General features: G+C 38.7%; 1 protein-coding gene across 3 annotated transcripts in view; it reads right to left on the bottom strand.

Annotated features, from left to right (window-relative positions):
• The window catches only part of AP2A2 (adaptor related protein complex 2 subunit alpha 2), a 44,183-nt gene extending 26,861 nt beyond the window's left edge, over positions 1-17,322 (bottom strand). For all 3 annotated transcript variants that reach the window (XM_026048576.1, XM_026048577.1, XM_026048575.1), the window contains exons 1-2: positions 17,241-17,322; positions 7,103-7,171 (exon numbers count right to left, since the gene is read on the bottom strand). In XM_026048576.1, the coding sequence (XP_025904361.1) occupies positions 7,103-7,171; positions 17,241-17,307 (136 nt within the window). In that variant the 5' untranslated portion in view covers positions 17,308-17,322. The remainder of the gene's footprint in view (positions 1-7,102; positions 7,172-17,240) is intronic.
• Between the last annotated feature and the right edge of the window lie 111 nt (positions 17,323-17,433).

Raw genomic sequence — 17,433 nt, 5'->3', positions numbered from 1 at the left:
GGTTTCAAAAAAAAAATACAAAGCACCTACTGCTTTTCCCAAGAAAACATCTTGAAAATAAGGAGATTTTGATGCCTCTTTGCCTGTCTATGCTGTCTCTACTGTAATACACAATTACTTCTAATTTGGTCATTTAGAAGTGTTTTTGTGAATATTTTCCAACAGCGCACATGAAGTCAGCAGAAACAGGAAGGCTTCAGAGAAGAGTCAGCAACTTTTAAAGTACTACGAGCACATGGCAGACTACTTCCTTTCCCTGGAAAACATGTCAGGCTTTTTCAGAGGGGTGGGGGAGGGCAAAAAGACTCCAAGCAGCAGATCAGCAAATGGTACTTTTACAAATTAAAACAGAGATATTAGTTCCACATTTCTGTGGATCACCTTATCTACCAGAGATTTGGTGTTTGAGTAGAGGTCTGTAAATACTGCAGGAATTCACATAGAAATCTCTCTTCTTCCTCAAAAAAAGGGAAGAAATAAAGCACCAATATCAGCCAACTTTTCAGTCTCCAAGCAGTACCTCTGACTCTAGCTTGATCCATGAGTTGAAAAGCATTTTAATCTAATTAAATGCTCTTAAAAACAACAACAACAAAACACAACAAAAAGACACCCTACTGCACAGCTCACTACCAACTAGATTAGTCTAGCCTCACTAACCTCCACAGTTGACTGCTCCTCAAAGACTAGCTACATCTTAACATTTAGAATTGCAATAGATTGGGCAATATCCTCAAATGTTTGTGTTCAAAATGCTTCTTTCCTCGGTTAAGTTTTGTAGTTTCAGACACTGACTACATTTATTCATGCAGTTGTCATAGCAGTCTAGTGCAATACTCTGACAGAAGACCTTGTAGCTTAGAAACCAACAAAAATACTGAATTGCTTTTTTACAACTATCTATATCTTTTAAGACATGAGAAGAATTGTTTTTTCTCCCATAAAAGTGAAATTCTGTCCAAATCCTCTAAGTGAAAAATTAAAGACTTGACTGAAAACCCATACAAGACCATAAGCTGTTATTTAGCTACTACACTACCACCATCAAAACAGAGTATTGCTAGAGCAGCTACATCTCAGCTGATGTTTGAAGACTGGTTCTGTTTCCAACAGTTTGCTCTGTCAATGAAGACATGCTTTGCTTTCACATATTTAAGACAAATGGAAGACAACCTGACAGTCACCTGCTGACTAACAAGTCAGAACAATTTTAAATGCAAGTGCTGAAAGATTCACTATGCTTTTGCAGCATGGCAGGAAAGCAATTCATTGCTGCACAGCTTTGATTTAAAAGAGGTATTTTCAGACTTATTTTGGAATTTCTTACAAGGGGTTCCTTTGGAATAACAAAGGAGAGCTCAGGAGAGCAAAGGATTGTTTGAGCTTAGCAAAACAAGAGCAAGCCAGACGCAACCTGGAGACATTGTTAACTGACAGAGTTAATTGACACTACTAAAAATTGCTAAGATAGGCTACCATATCTTAAATGCAGCAGCTACTCTAAGGAGAAAAAATATCAACTAAACAGAAGAAAAATAAGCTCTTATGTCAGATGTGGAAAAGACAAGCACCCATATCAAGGAGAAAACAGAACCTCCACTGGCTGCAGAATCAGTATATATTTTGCATACAATTTCATTACTAAACAAGAATTTCCACTTTGAGATATCAAAGTAATAATAATAAAAAACCAATACATCATCTAGTTTTCCCTCAAGAAGCTAGGTGGTCTCCTTTATAAATTAATACTTTGAAGTCCAGACTTCTACTTCAGCTCAAGAATTGGAGAGGAAAAGTAAAACAAACAACAGAAAAGGACACATACAACTTACAAACTAAAAATCTAAATGAAAACAGTATGTTTTTCTTGGGCTTGATTCTTAATTCCAAAACTTCTGCTCTATTATTCAAGTGTAGTTTTCCTTCCTGTTACATGCATCTTGTATCAGTTTGTGCAGAAGTGTTCGAATCAGCAGTCAAGGGCACTGACTTCAGAGATAGGGCTTCCTCATGCTAAAACAAAAGATAAAGTGACTTAAAGCACTCTGTTCCTTTTGAGTTAGAGTACAGAAACCAAATCCAAGGCTCACATTCCACCAGCTTGAAAAAAGTATGGCCTTTTTTGGCAACCTCATCCCAGACTGCTAGGTACAAAGGCAAATTGGAGCTTCCTCAAACATGATTCAGGCAACAGACCTGCTATCCACCTCCTTCATTCACTTTTCTGAAAAATCAAAACAAGAAATATTGGACCTTTGTCTGTAAGAGCATCGAAATACATCTTGGGAACACCACTGGGTTTGGGCATATTACAACAGAGCATGCTGAAGGGCTATAAGAGCCCAAAGGGAAGGGTAATTGCATTAAATTGAACATTCTCCACTCAAGAGTAAAATGGAGCACTAAAATGTAGACATTTCTACATTTCCTTTCTCCAACAAAGGCCCACACAGCATACAAGCCACACAGAGCTTCTGCAGGAGACAGATAACCACTATCACCTCCCTACACTCTAAAGGCCAAACAGTTACACAAGCTATTCAAACTCTATTTTTACCAAACATACTGTTAAAATTTATTTTCCTTCAAAGTATATCAACTAATTGCCCTCGCAGTTAAGTGAGGACTTGCACCTGAAATCCATGCATATTACATAAGAGCAAGAACAACTTTAGGCATGACTTCGTTATAAGATGTTTCACTCAGATTATGGGCTGAGCACAGTAAAAGTTATGTTTATTCTGAATTGTTTAAATCTACTTAGTGTGCTACACACAAGGTACTCCAGCTGAAATTGTTACATTACTTTTCATGAAAGTAACTCCACTAAATTGACCATTTCACGGCTCTACGCAGTTGAAGTTTCCTGTGATTATTTCTTCCTCGCCTTACGATTAATCACAGAAGCAGAATTAACTGTGTGTGTATATACATATGCACACACACATTCTTTTTATAAAAAAGGCAAAAAAACAGGGGGTTGTATATAAGCCATGAAATACCTTGTAAGTTCTGTTGCCAAGTACTTTGCAAGTTTTTTTATGAACAGCACTATCATCACTGCTTAACTTAGTATACACCATAGCTACAGAACTATCTAGGTGAACTAGTCTGCTTCAGTGAGCCAAGAGCTACAGTACTACCTAATTTTTCTATACTTTGTGACATAATGACTTATAGTTTTAGAGATATTCACGTTAAGAGAACAGAAAAGACTAGCTCTACGTTATGCAGTCATTTAGAAGTGACAATGGCAGATTTAAATATGCTGGCATATCCTTCACAGGGCAAGGCTCAAAGAATGACAGATTTTGACTAATACTGAATTGCTTGCCACTGTTATTAATCCTCTCACACTACTTACAGCATGTTACTAGTAAAAGCACTGAAAACATTACTAGTTTTTTGTTAAGGCTTTATTGACCACTGCAGTACACAAATAATTCACTGATTCACTTATTTCTAACATGCTCTTGCAAGCTTACAGAACCGTTAGGTGTTGTGGGTGCAGATGGAAGGCAAAAAAAGAAGTGGATGAAGTTTCATTTCAGTTATGAAAGAAGTGTAGGCCATTGCTCTTCATTGTTCTTTTCTTCCTGTGTGTTATCTGAAGAACAGAATCTGACTATAAGTACACATTAACTGAGCTATATCCTTGCAAGTCAGAATCCATACAGTCGGAGCCATTAGAAACATTTTTGCTATTAGTTATCACATTCATGATAGCATGTTTAAGTCCAACTGGGAGGCAACCAGACCCAATAAAACCTCCCTCACACTCCAAGGAAGCCAGAACATGCAGGAGGCTGCAAGGTTCTGCAGCAGCCCTGGACTGTTGAAGCTTCCATAATTTAGATTTCCGCACGATTTAGGTTTACAGTTACTCACTTCAAACTGAGGTAAAGTTTGATGACATTAATCTGATCAGAAATTCCCCTCTCTTTAGTGAGAAATGCAAATAAACAAGTAAACAAACTAAAGTTTACTCATCAACCAAAACAGGGTTTAAAAAAAAGTGTTGCAATTTAAAAGAACTTGTTGAAAACACTAAATTTATTTGTTATCGATGCTGCAGTAAGATTTGTGGATAGATATTAACCTCAACTTATTTTTGACAATGGGAGAATTAAGGCAAAATAATGTGAAATACCTGTAAGCAAAGTTAAACGTCACTACTAAGTAAAAAACTTAATAGCAGAAAAATTAACAACAGCTGACAGCAAATAAAGCTGCTGTCAGACAAGTAGTTTTACCAATACGGACCAACAAAAACAGATCGTCTTTGATGCTACATCTTCCAGGCTGCTAAATAAACATTCAGACAGCTAAGGGAGAATCAGAGCACCATAATACAGAAACCCGAGACACAGAAGAACAGCTTGCCTGCAGAGTTGGGAAACTTAGAATCCTTTTACCATCTTAATTTGTTCAGGCCAACTGTAACAGGTTAGGTGGGAGTTTCTGATGGAGAACAAAAGTAGTCAGACTACAAACTCGCAGTAGAACTTCAGAAGCAAAGTAGGCACTGAACTTAAGAACAGACAAACAAAACCACTGCCACAAACTGAGCCACGGACTGCTGCATTAACGTTATGAATGCATTTTCACTATTCTCCACATGCTAAGATTAATCTAAAAAGCTTGTCTTGCCTATGGAATTCTGGTAAGAAAACATGCTGAAGGAATAGTTTTGCTCTGTTAGCAAGAACTGTTAAGCACCCTACCAGCCAGTAAGGATGTATACTAACTACTCACCTTAAAGTTGGCTTTCCTATCTTTTTTCCATAGCTTTGCTAGCCTTTCCTCTGCAACCACTTTCCTGATCCCTTTGCTTGCAGTAGCATAAAGTCCAGAATTGATTTTGCATTTACCCCTGCCCAACAAAATAGGTTCTCCTTATAAATTCCTGAATTATCCCAGATAAGAAACAGCTCCCCAAATTGTAGTTGTCTTAAAAGTTTAGCCAAGTACAAATTATAATTTTTATTTTTTCAGGATCTACAGCAGCATCCTATGTCTCTCTACTAAGAGATACTGGAAAATTATTGCTTTTCAATTTTTCACCTTGTATTGCAACAGCAGCCTAGACAAGATTATAATACGAGCATTAACTTTTAGATCCTTGTAGACAGAAATCCCTCACTCTGAAATAAAAGTAGACAGATTTTATTCTGCTCCCAATTCCAGTCAGAGAGTCCTAGAAAGAGAAGAATAAAGATACAAGGACAAGGTAATCTCACTTAACATTTCAGTCTTCATTCAAAAATACTAACCAGAGGGAGCTATAATTCACCCTCATACTAGCACTGAAAAGGGTCACAAGACCCCCCCACCTTCAGAAACCTGTAAAAACTTTTAAGCACCAACGAAAGCTTGGAGGCAACAAGCTTAATGAAGTACAGGACACGCGAGAAAAGTTAGAAAGTTATTTAGAGAGGTGTCTCTCTAAAGGTACCTCTTCTCAGGCCATATTTTAAAAACTTTATCCAGATGGTAACTTCAGTCATTAGATAAATGAGAAAGTTTCTTTTTGTGTGCGTGGCTATTTTTCCATGGAGAGGAAAAAAAAAGAAAAAAAGGCAGAACCACCCTCCCCTTTTTTTCAGCATCTCTCTATGCTGTCACATTATTTTTCACTTCCTTTTCATTTCAAAGGTTCTACCAGACATTGGTGTTGGGCTAAATTTGGGCAGCTTTGAGATGCTTTGTAGTCTATTCTAGAGCTTATTCCCTCACTCAATTCCAAGTCTAAAACTTAAATCATTGCTCAATCACAATGACCAAGTAGATATTGCTTACCTTTGAGTATGAAGTATCCATGCACACTGAGCACATACTGCAGCACATAGTTCAAGTGTGCAATGGAAAATAGAATACAAAAGTAATTTTTTGCTAATTCCAGCTGTATGCTCAGAGTGACCTTCTTCATTTCCAAGTCAATGTTTAACACAAAGTCATAGCTTTTTAAATATAGTTTAGTCTCCAAGCAAGATCTTTACTAGACATTAAATATGCCTTCCAGATACAGAGACTGAGTTTAAAACAGCTTAAGTAGCTTTTGCTATATGCTTGAGAAGTGAATCAAAGTATTTTCATGTTACTTCATCCTTCAATATTCACATTGTGGTGTCTCTCAACAGATCACTATGCAATTCAGTCAAGTTATTTCAGGCTTTGTTAAAGCACTAAGTATTCCCATGAGAAAGAAAAACAGGCAGGATAGATATCTAAGGCAAACATGTTTATTCTGAAGATAGTAAGTTCTAAACCCCTTCCATCACCTCCATACCACAACATGTTATCTAGCTAAACCTAGTCCTAAATCTATTTAAACAGAAAACTTAATTTACCATAGGCATTATGATGGAATATCTCAACTGCTTCTCAGAATCTTAACAAGAAAAACCCACAAAGCCACACAGACATCTAAACCACGTGGCATACAACTACTTTACAGGCCTTATCAGATGTTGCTCAACTTCTTAACTTCTGCCTCAGTTCACCAGGATGCAAAGTCACTGCACATTCTTTGTTTCATAGAAATAAATTTGTATTGCTGTTGATTATTGGAATTGCCAAGACCTATAGCCTCAAGAGCTCATAAGATATGTTTTCATCTTACCTCTACTAGAAGACTACCTAACACAGTAATTCCCCAAAAGTAAGGGAGAAAAAGAAAGAAAGCATGCATGAGCAGGTTTCAGATAGATTTGGTTTTGCTGAGGATAATCACATATTTCTTTAATTCATAGTCTTCTGCAAGTAAATAAGCTAAGTAATTGTAAGGTTGGGTGGCAAAGCATTAGAAAAAGCAGAGTTTTGCAGATAGTAGCACAGTTCTGTGATAAAGGCAGGCATGCCCATTAGGGCAATGTGTCACAGGACTGTCAAGAAGTTCTTTAGTTCACAGTCTGTTTTCAATAATTATTCTAACAGATTCCTCTAGTTTTTCACTTGCCAAAACAGAAGGAGAAAAAAAAAAAAAAAAAAAACCAAAAACCTATATCCAAGTATGTAAGAGCAAAACAAGTCTCCCCATAAAATAGGAGAGGGTCACACAAAAAGCAAGCAGTACAGTTTTTAGAATGGTGCAGCCACTTACCTTTAAATTTAGAGCGAATGTTTGCTAGTTCTTTGTTTATTCTTTTTATCTCCGCTTCTTTGCTTTTGCCTGAAATCAAAAGAACATACATCAGGTGGTGGTTCAGAGTACTGTTTCTCTAACCTCAGTAAGGTTGGCTATAACTACTGAAGATAAAACCAGTGAGTTTTTATCCCCCCTCTTTTAAGGGGGAAAACCAGACAAGCACAATCAACCTTAGAGAGCTTTCTTAATCTACTATAGATTAAAGCCTTCTTTTTAAACCCAACATCACCTTCCCCTCTAAGTTTTTCAAGCAGTGTTTTTACACATTAGATTATCCATCAATTGCTTCCAAAAAACTATGTTCTTTGTTTCCTAAGCAAGCAACTGCGCATTAAAGGAAGCTTCAAGGAAATACTTCAGGAATTTGTGAAGTCAGCACCCTTTGGCAGATGGATGGCAGCCTCAGCAAAACAATCATTCCCCTCCCCTGGGGATACAAAGGCATTTCACATATCAGACATGCAAGCTGGATTCACAATCAATCCATAAATTGTCTCCTTACTACATTGGTTTCCTTCAGAAAGCAAGCATCTTGACATCAATAATGCAACTATTCAAATATGCTATGATTCATTTAATAGCCTGCAGACTTGCCTAGAATGAGTCACAGCAATGTTAAGTAAATCAGCATAATCTGCTATTTATTCCCATTAGTTTAAAGGAGGAGACTAAGCAGTTGTCTGTCTCCTCCCCCCACAATTATCTCCATCTATTAAGTGACTCTTTGCACCTATAAATTTCAGCTAAAATGGTCCAAATAAAGTTTAAGCAAATCAATGTTCATATCCATTTTGAAGTCAGGCAAAACAATTCTCTAGCAATGTCACAATCTTAGCTTAAAAAAAGCAGCTCAGGAAGAACAGACACAGCACTATCACTAACTACAATATATACATCTGAGACAGCAGTTGTAGAGTAGCACTACTACACTAGGTATTAAGTCCCACTGAGGATTGAGGACAGTAACATAACAGGATACTTCAGCTTAACTCTAACTTTTGAGCTAAGTTTCTTAACGCTCCAGCAGTAACACTGCCCGATAGCCATATTCAGACTTCTAACTCATTGTTAGCATTACAAGATGATAACATGAGATTATCATCCATCACAGGAATGGGTGGCTTCACATTGTTCCACATAGAGGAACAGGGGAAAGAAAAACAAACAAGTCAGCCAGACAAGAGATGCATCTATTTGAATCAAGTTTTCTATGCTACCAAGGGGGCAGCCTGTTTTGGAAAGTGTTAAATGGCAAGTTCTCTCAACGTTACTTGGCCATGTTGTAGAAGAATCTCTACAAGTGCATTTACTTTACCACCACAAGAACACTTCAGCACCCTTAAGGAAGGTAAGAACACTGTTGATGACTCATGACATCAATGGTCATCATGTACATAAACAGATGGTTAGGAGAGCACTTAAACCACAGTACCTACAGATACTAAGATTTTCATGTCCCCCATCAGTTTAGGGCATATCCATATCACTTATTCAAGTTTTTCCAGTTTAATAGGACTCATTAAATATCCATAATAATAAGAGGTTAAAAGAGGTAACTGCAAGCCAGTAAGTGCTTGCTAGCTATTTTGCAGATGACAGAAGACAAGCCACAGCTGTAAGGCAACAAACAGTATACCATAGCTCTGTTAATCTTACTCAAGATGAATACTTGAGCAAACAGATATCCAGCCACAGTACTGAGACACTTAACCATCAATTAATTCATATTTAGTAGTTGGCCAGATTATCCACTGTGCTACCTCTAGCCCTCATTAAGTGTGGCAGTCTACAGTATTCTTTCATCTTCAATTGCCATCTTGTTTAACAGAGCACTGAGTACTGCAAGTCACAGGGCTCTTTGGAAGAATAAAGGGTTACTGTTCTTAATCCCCTATTAATCCAGTCTGTACTCAGAGCTTCAATATTCCATGAATAACATCACCTTAAACTAAATTAGTAACTTCAACTAAATTAGTAACTTCACATTAAAATCTGCATAAGAAAATGCAGGAACAAGAAGTTACAGGAATCAGATATGTTGACAATCTGTTCATTTGTAGACAGTGTTTCAGATGTACCATGACAGTAATTTGGCAGAAGACTTGCAAGATTAATTGAATATTTCAAGGGCAGAATTAGTGGGCTGCTTGTGGCTCATTTAGACCAGGAGGATTAACTTGCCATTGCGCTAAGTGCAAACTGCAGGTTTGATGCACAAAGGACACCCAAGCCAATTAAGGAGAAATGCTACAAGTCTGTAATGATTAAAACAAAATAAACAAGAAGTTGAGTGGTGCTATCCATCCTTGCAGTAGCAGCACACAGATATCGGAGGTGAAAGTTAGTTTGCCTTGAAGATAAATGAATGTAAATCTGAAGGCTGGCTCTAGCTACTGGACCAAGGGAGCTAGGCCGTAAACTTAACTCTTCCGCCTTCCTGCTGCAGAAGGTATGTGATCTGTCCTATTTAAGCAGTTACCTCTCACACCCAGGCTCATCTTTAAAGTTCACTCAGGTTCCTGCAAGGATTGCACTTCAGATTCTACTGACTGTTGGATTTCTGAGGCAAAAGTTGGATGATACCAGAACATAAATCAAGTCTCTGGCCTATTAATGAACTGTTCTATGACCTTTAACATCTGGGTTATTCAAGCCTCACCAAAAAGACTTTCAGTAGTCAAAAGACTGCTCAGAAATCCTCTTAATTCAGGTTCTCAGGGTTCTCTCCTAGGATTCAGGTCTTCTTTCAACTTAATCAGTTTCTCTCTCCAGTCCTCTCACCAGGTAGGTCACTCAAATAGGCCACAAAATGAGGATACCTTAACCACAATACATATAACCACTTCAGTATTTTTAGGAGGGACTCTCACAAGCTTCAAGTAAATTGCATAGAAGCATCTGGATGGGAGGAGCTATTATATACAGCAGAAGTTTCCTTGAGGTTGCTACTTGGCTTTCATACATACAAACCATCTACAGTCTAGAAGATTTTTGACAAAGTTGACACATTTATTTCCCAAAGGAACAGGGAAGCAGCTCTAAGCAGGTCTCCACAAAAACACTCAAGTTCAGTCTTGCTCAAACACTAGCAAGTCTTTCAATGAAGATTACTATGGTGGCAATATTTAAAGCAAAAATAATAATGTCTTTACAATAGTTTAGATATTCCTAGTACTCATCTGACTCCAATTTGTCAATGGTTAGCAAATACCACAACTGAGATCACCTTCTAATGCATTTAATTTGTAAATAAAGTAAAATTGTTTCACTGTGTTACCCTTTTGCCCTTGTTGCCCTGTGTAAAACGCAGGGCATTTGATTATTCAACAGTTAATAATGTGTCAACACCAATATGGGAAAAACATACACAAAAAGAAATGCTATACTAAGTATATTGAATAGGAAGGTATATGAATACAAGCTTGGCGACATTTGTCTAACAGAACATGTCTTACTATTTACATTGAGTTATCAAATAGGCCTTTGAGACATACAACAATTTCATTCAGTTTTCCATTTAAGAAAGCAGATCTATAAATACTGCCAATACTAAGAGCAGCAGCTTCCTCTGCAATGGTTATACCCTCTGCAATGGTTACAAATCTCTACTTGGGAAAAATGCAGAAATTTTCTTTAAGTAGAAACTATTCTTATCAAAGATATGTTATGTATTTCCTATTTCATATGGGTTTTCCTTAGAGGTGTCAAACACACCAGAGGTAAAAAATATGTCACTGTTTCCTGAGCTAAGTTTTTCCTGTGTTTTTAGGCTTTCGTTAGCATCTATTAGAAATATCTTAGCCAACTGTCAGTTGGATGGGAGGGACACCACAGTCAAAGCTGTACTAGCTTCCCTTCAGCAAGATATACAGATACAGTTTTGTAATCAGTTCAAGGCTATACTTCTTAACAGATAGCAGCTCTAGACCCTCAGCACTGCTCTGTGTTCTTTTCACTCCACCTTCCAAAGGAAAAGAAAAAGGAGAAAAAAAAAAAAGAAGATATCTTTGAAGACACAAAAACCGCTCAAGTTTGTTACTCATCTGGACATTCTGTTGTGATTACATATGCATTACTATCATAGAAAACTTCAGTAACCTATTGATCACAAGTAGGAACTCATCACACTACGTATTTAAAAATGGGCATTACAAAGTGGACAGCTATCCACACAACTAACTTTTTTCCTAAGAGTTTTCCCCTATAAGGGGACTTATCATGAAACAGTAGGGAGTCATAGGGTTTAATGTAATCTAACACCTCATTATCTCCTTGTACCCTAAAGGATGAAGGAATAAATGTAAGAGCAGACAGCAGTTTCCACCTGCAAACATCAAAACGCCAATATTCTAATTGTAGTCACTTAATGCGAGTATAGTGATGTTAAATGTTACCATGGATTTTTTCCCCATTAAGTATTACAAATTAAGAAAAATACTGCATTTCAAATCTGTGAAAGTTTTTTTTTTCAGTCATCAGTGGGTAGCAGAGTCTAGCATTAACACTTGATCCCCATATGAAGGGAAAGCTTACTGAAAGGTCATATCCAAATTGCTTTATGACAACTGAAATACCTACTTACCATTTAGTTATGAAAGGATACTGGCTCTTTTCAAAGGAAGCTTTAAGCTAAGAGCATACATAAAAGCAGAAGTACATTGGGCTATTGCATAAAGTAGCTCTTCCTCTTTCCTCAAGGAATCAGCATTTAACTTGTCATTTTCTTCACCAGTATGTCCATACCATGCAGTTACTCTCTTCAATCAGGCATAGCATTATTTACACTGATGCAGTACAAGTCACCTTGTGCTCCTTTTCACTTTAGGTTCACACAATAGAGAACAGTTTGGGAGGGTTGCCTGACATCTCCAAGCTTGACAATTCTATATGCGATTACTTCAGGGACTTTGAAAAAAACACCACCACCACACCCCCAAAACAACAAAACCCCCAAACAACAACAAACACATTCTATCCAAGCATATTCTAAAAGGCAGAAACTGTAGCAGATAATGTCACATTCTCTAGAGCAATCTCTAAACTTTTGTTACCACTCCTCATCAGCAGCCTTTATTCAAAGCATTTTAAATACGGCAGATGTATTTTATTATTCAAATGATGTAACAGAAGTTGCACAGGTAGGGTCATGAAAGACCTTACCCGATTGCCACCTCTCAGCTATCATCTGCGTCTATTATTCCCTCTTTCTCAGCCAAATGGATGAAAATCTAGCAGCACAACAAACCCACTTGAGTTCAGTGAAAGGATCAAAAGAAATTTTAGATAGATGAATTGGCACTTTTTTTTTAAGAAAATCTATTCCCCCTCAGATTAATCTCATGCTACCTGTGTTCTCCTTAAATCACTTTTCTGCAAGCAGTCATAAGTGATGCAAATACTAATTCACTATTGCATACTACAGATCTGAGTACCTTCTCAGTTTGAGGATGCTGAAAAACAAAAGGAAAGTAGCTGTATTGGAAAAATATAGATACAGTACTGCAAAAGAAATAGGACAACAAATCAATTTCTACACAACCCCCCTTCAAATATCTTGAGACATGTGGTCTATGCACTTAGATGTATAACAATGTCGACTGTCTACAGAAGTAATGCAAACCCTACTTTAGAATTATGCTCCATCCAAATGGCAAAAGCTGGTGCATTGCTCCTCAGAGAGCTAACTCCACATTGAAACCCACATCACTGATGCAGAGCACCAAAACAAACTGTGCTAGCTCCAATCATACTAGGTGATATTTCTTTCACCATGTGGCTTTTCTCAGCAAGAGCAAACACCTCTAAATAGGCAAATATTTATCATTTTAAATCAGAGTGAATCATGTGCAAGGGGCATGCATGTGATATCCACTATCCACTCAAAAGTGAAATCAATCTGAACGGTTTTGTGCACTTTTATTTCCCCATACACTTGTTCTCCTATAGCCCAATGCTCTTCACCCTATGCATGTGTCCAGATCCACTGAAATAAAGCTACTGAGGTTAAGCATTTCAAGAGGCCAAGCTCTCCTCCTTGGCCAGTACAAAGAAGAATTAACGCATTAAACTCTCAGAGAAGAAATACATTTCTTTAATATGCACCAGGTTTCTTTTAAGAATATCTAAAGAGAATGATACAGGAACAGTTTCTTCAAATAGATACAAAAAACATTTCAAAAAATAGACTAAAGGAAACCGCTCCTGCCCTGTCCAATTTTAAAGTACCACTAAAAACATCAGGCAGTCATCTAAGGTAAGAAGCAACAACATGAGTGGTCTTCTCCAAAGTTGTGGCAGAACCAGGTTTTGCCTCTGCATAAGCACATCCCATCAATCCAAGAGCAGATGATTGTTGACGTTACAGAGGAGGTTGGGATTAGAAACAGCACATAACGTAGTGAAAACTATCTCTCTCTCTCTGATTAAGGTGAACATACAGTAATACTGCTGTTGTAAGAGAACTGTCTAGTTGAGAGATCACTGAGACCCAGATGAGCACAAAGCCATTATTAACCTTGAATCAGTCTAGTTATTTTGCAGCCAAGGTGATTATGGAGTTTATAAAGCATCATGTTGCGTAATCAATTTACTTTAACAGTTGTCTAGTACAGATGACAAAATACATTTAACCGACTTTAAGGAATAAGGATTTTTCTTCCAAGAGTTTATACACTCACATACAAAACACATGCCAATTTTCTCATCATTTATTGGTTCACAAGGTACCCAAGAAGAGCCAAAGATCTTTTCAGATGTCAGTCCTTCTTAGACCACCTGAGCTTTCCAGGTCTGCTATCTGTACACAACAATTTATTTTACAGTACAGTCAAGTTTTGCTGTTGTCTCATTGGGCTAAGTTAAATCCCTTAACTAAGTGCATTACTTTAGCTTTCAGTTATAGTCTTCCATTTTCTTCTCCAGGGTCTAGAAATATAATCAAATGGCTATTTCATATATGTCAAGGCAATGTAGCCAAGTAAGGCGTCTAGAAAAGTCCGTATTACCTACTTACAATTTGTCAGGAATCTAAAGGAGATTTTTTCACTTTTCTTCTTCACCCTTCTGTCATCTCCACCAGAAGCTTTAGATGCAAAAAATACAGAACCTACAAGAACTTGCCCTGAAACAAGACTCTGAAGAGTTACTACGAAGTACTGGATAATTCAGTTTCTTATACTATTCAGTTTTTAACATTCAGTTTTTAAAATTCCTTTTATACTTGCTCAAGATAAAGAATAAAAAGTGAACTCTCTTCACTTGGAAGAAGGCAGTGTTAGAGCTCTACAAAGCCTAGACTAGCAAAGCCATTAAGTATAAGAAGCTTTTCATATGGTTTGCAACTAAGTCAGCAGACTACTGGTAGCAAAAGCTTTACACACTTTCGCAGAGCTAGTACCTTTTCTTAAATAGACTTTCTTTAACCATATTGAAAATTTGCATATTCAAAGCATTTAAAACATATGGCATAAAAGCATTCAACAAAAAGTACACAAGACAGTCAAGTTTATAGATATGCCTACTGAGCCACAGTGATAACTTGCTATTAACTATTAAAGACAGACTGCCAATATTAGTTCTTCATTTACTTGCCATTAGATAGAATTGCAAGCACTGAAAACTGCTGTCAAACATGCTTTATTTGGAGCCATATAACGGGTCAGGACAAGAGAGAGATGAAGCCAGCATGATTGTCAAATTAATGATTTTATAAGTTTGTAAAAGAATGTTATATTATTCAGTGCTGCAGACATTGTTGGTATACATGCAAGATTTGATGCAAGAATATTAGGTATTTCCAAAACTAAAACGTCTTCAGTTACATAACCTAGGCTTAATGGATAATTAGGTTGCTACTTTTGAAGCACACACTGTGCACCCACATGAGCACAGATGACAAACAGTATCAACATTTTTCAGCAACATATATAATACAAATCCAGTAACTTTGCTGTTTCTTTTAAAGACTTTGCAGTGTTTCAGCTGTTAATTCTGATAACCTGAAAGGGCTGTAAGAAAACTAACAAAAACCTTCCAACACTAGTAGCAGTACTATAAAAAATGCACAAGTCCAAACAAAGTCAAAGTGAAGAAAAATACAGGATGCTAGCAGGTACATCAATGTGTCACTAAATCTCTCCACCTCAAAATGGAGAAGATGCAGCTTAAGCTAAGAATTATGCTTGCAAAGCAGGGAGTATCTAGAAAGCGCGACTAAGTGCATTTGAGTATCATACTCAGCACCCCCAGCTCTCGATTAGTTGACAACAACTTTGGAGTAGCTTTGAAAGAAAATAATTCATATGCCATTGAACAACTATTAGAAAATGGTGTATGTCCTACATTAGTGCAAACTACTCACTTTGGTACAGCTACTTGGAAGCCATAATTACTCTGTATCTTCTTCATCTCCACTATAAGGAACAGCTTCCAAATCGGTATCCAAATAGTTCAATTGCAGCTCTGCTAGTAAAACTATGTAAGGGTTAAATGACCTGTGTGTCTCACAAACCAGATGCATCTTTGCCACTCAGAGGCGGAAATGCTCGTTCTTCCAAACTAGATATAGATGTGGTTGTTCTATCAGCATTCCTGCGCTAGCTGCGTACTGGAAAAATTTATGGGCAACGAGTAGTTTATTTTTAAAAACTCATTATATCAAGTCTTCTTATTGCACTATCTGTAAGTCTAAGATAAAAAGAGCCCAAGTGTTTCACTTGTATTGGATTCCATTGACAGAGGGAGTAGTGAAACATATTCTCCAACTGCAAGAAACAAAAATATACATAAAAATAAGCTGTTATACTTTTAGTGAGCGAGCACAGTCATTCAAAAATATGGGGAAGTTCCAACAGCAACAAATGTTAAATGAAGCAGTATCATGTGAAATTATGTTACACATGCAGTTTACATAGAATTGTAGAGCACAAGACCATCTTCAGTAAACAGCTGGTCCAACCAAAGCGCAAGAACATTCAACTAACCTTGACTTGATACATATTTTAGAATTATTCTCATACACAACATAACAGTGAAGTCTGAAGGACGGGAAGAAACAAGTTTCAAAGTAAATTTGTCTGTAAATTTGATAAACCTGTAAATTTGGTCTCCAAAACAAGAAACCACACCCATGGGGACAACATTTGCTTTGAAAATGATTAAAAAACGGAAATTTTACTGGTGGAGTCCCTGGTTACCTGTCTCAAAGCCTATATCACCCAAATTTTGTTTAACGACACTGTACTAACCTAGTTTAACTAGTCTGCTTATCAGTACCACTTTCGGCCCAGTCTGACAGAAGTCAGAAGCCATTGCCAGGAAACCTTCTGAAGATAAAACAAGGGAAGCTTTTCCAAGCCAGTCTGGTTATCCCAGAACAAGCCTGTTTGGATCATCATAATTTGTGTAAAGCACTCTCCAAACCCACTCCCATCTGCCGAGGAGGGTGCTGGGTTGCTACTGCTTTCAACGCAGCCCTACATCACCCGGCGCAGCAGACATGGTCAAAACACCAGGCCGCGTCACCTCGGCAGCGCTGTGACCTTAGCCCTTCCTCAGGCAGCTCCTGCCACATCACCCACTCTGGTCCTCCACTCAAATTAATATTACACGGCACGCAAATCCCGGAGCCAGAAAAGGTCCATCCGTGGTACGTCACTCCCCTTCCAACCCCGAAGGGCAGTTTGGAGCCCGGCCCAAACGCACCCGCCAGAGCCGCGGGCAGCTCTGCGGCAGGGCCGCAGAGGCCCGGCCCGGCCCGCCCCTTCACGGCTTCACGCCAGCTCCACTTCCGCGTCCTGCAAACGGCAATAACGGCAGACTCCCACCCCTCCCTGCTCCCTTTCCTCAAGGCATCATTTTGTTTTTATTAATACTGTTTTCTCCCTTCTTAACGCGCGGGCCGAGCGCGGAGCCCGCGGCGGCAGCGCCGCGCCGCCCCCCGGGGCGCGCCGCCATTTCGCGAGCCGGGAGCGCCCCGCGCAGCCCGCGGCGGGGGGAGGGGCGGCGCAACGGTCACAACAGCCGCTGGCAACGGCGTAACGGCCCGAATGGCGCCGCGCAGGCCCAACCCAGGCCCCGGCGCGGCCGCACTCACAATTTCTGATGTCGGAGATGAAAACGGCCAGGCCTCGCATGCCATCGCCCTTCGACACCGCCGGCATCGTGGCGCGCGATCACGGTCGCCCAGCGACGCGCCAAACCGCCACAACTGCTGCCGCCAGCCGCTCGCTCACTCTCCCCGCCGGGGCTCTTCAGGCCGCCGCCGCTGCTGCTGCCGCCGCCGCTGC

Source organism: Nothoprocta perdicaria, unplaced genomic scaffold (genome assembly GCF_003342845.1).
Source record: "Nothoprocta perdicaria isolate Ctin4 unplaced genomic scaffold, notPer1 scaffold_552, whole genome shotgun sequence".
In the NCBI taxonomy this organism is placed as follows: Eukaryota; Metazoa; Chordata; class Aves; order Tinamiformes; family Tinamidae; genus Nothoprocta; species Nothoprocta perdicaria.
The sequence above is the reverse complement of the archived record's forward strand: the minus strand, read 5'-3'. Positions and strand labels throughout refer to the sequence as shown.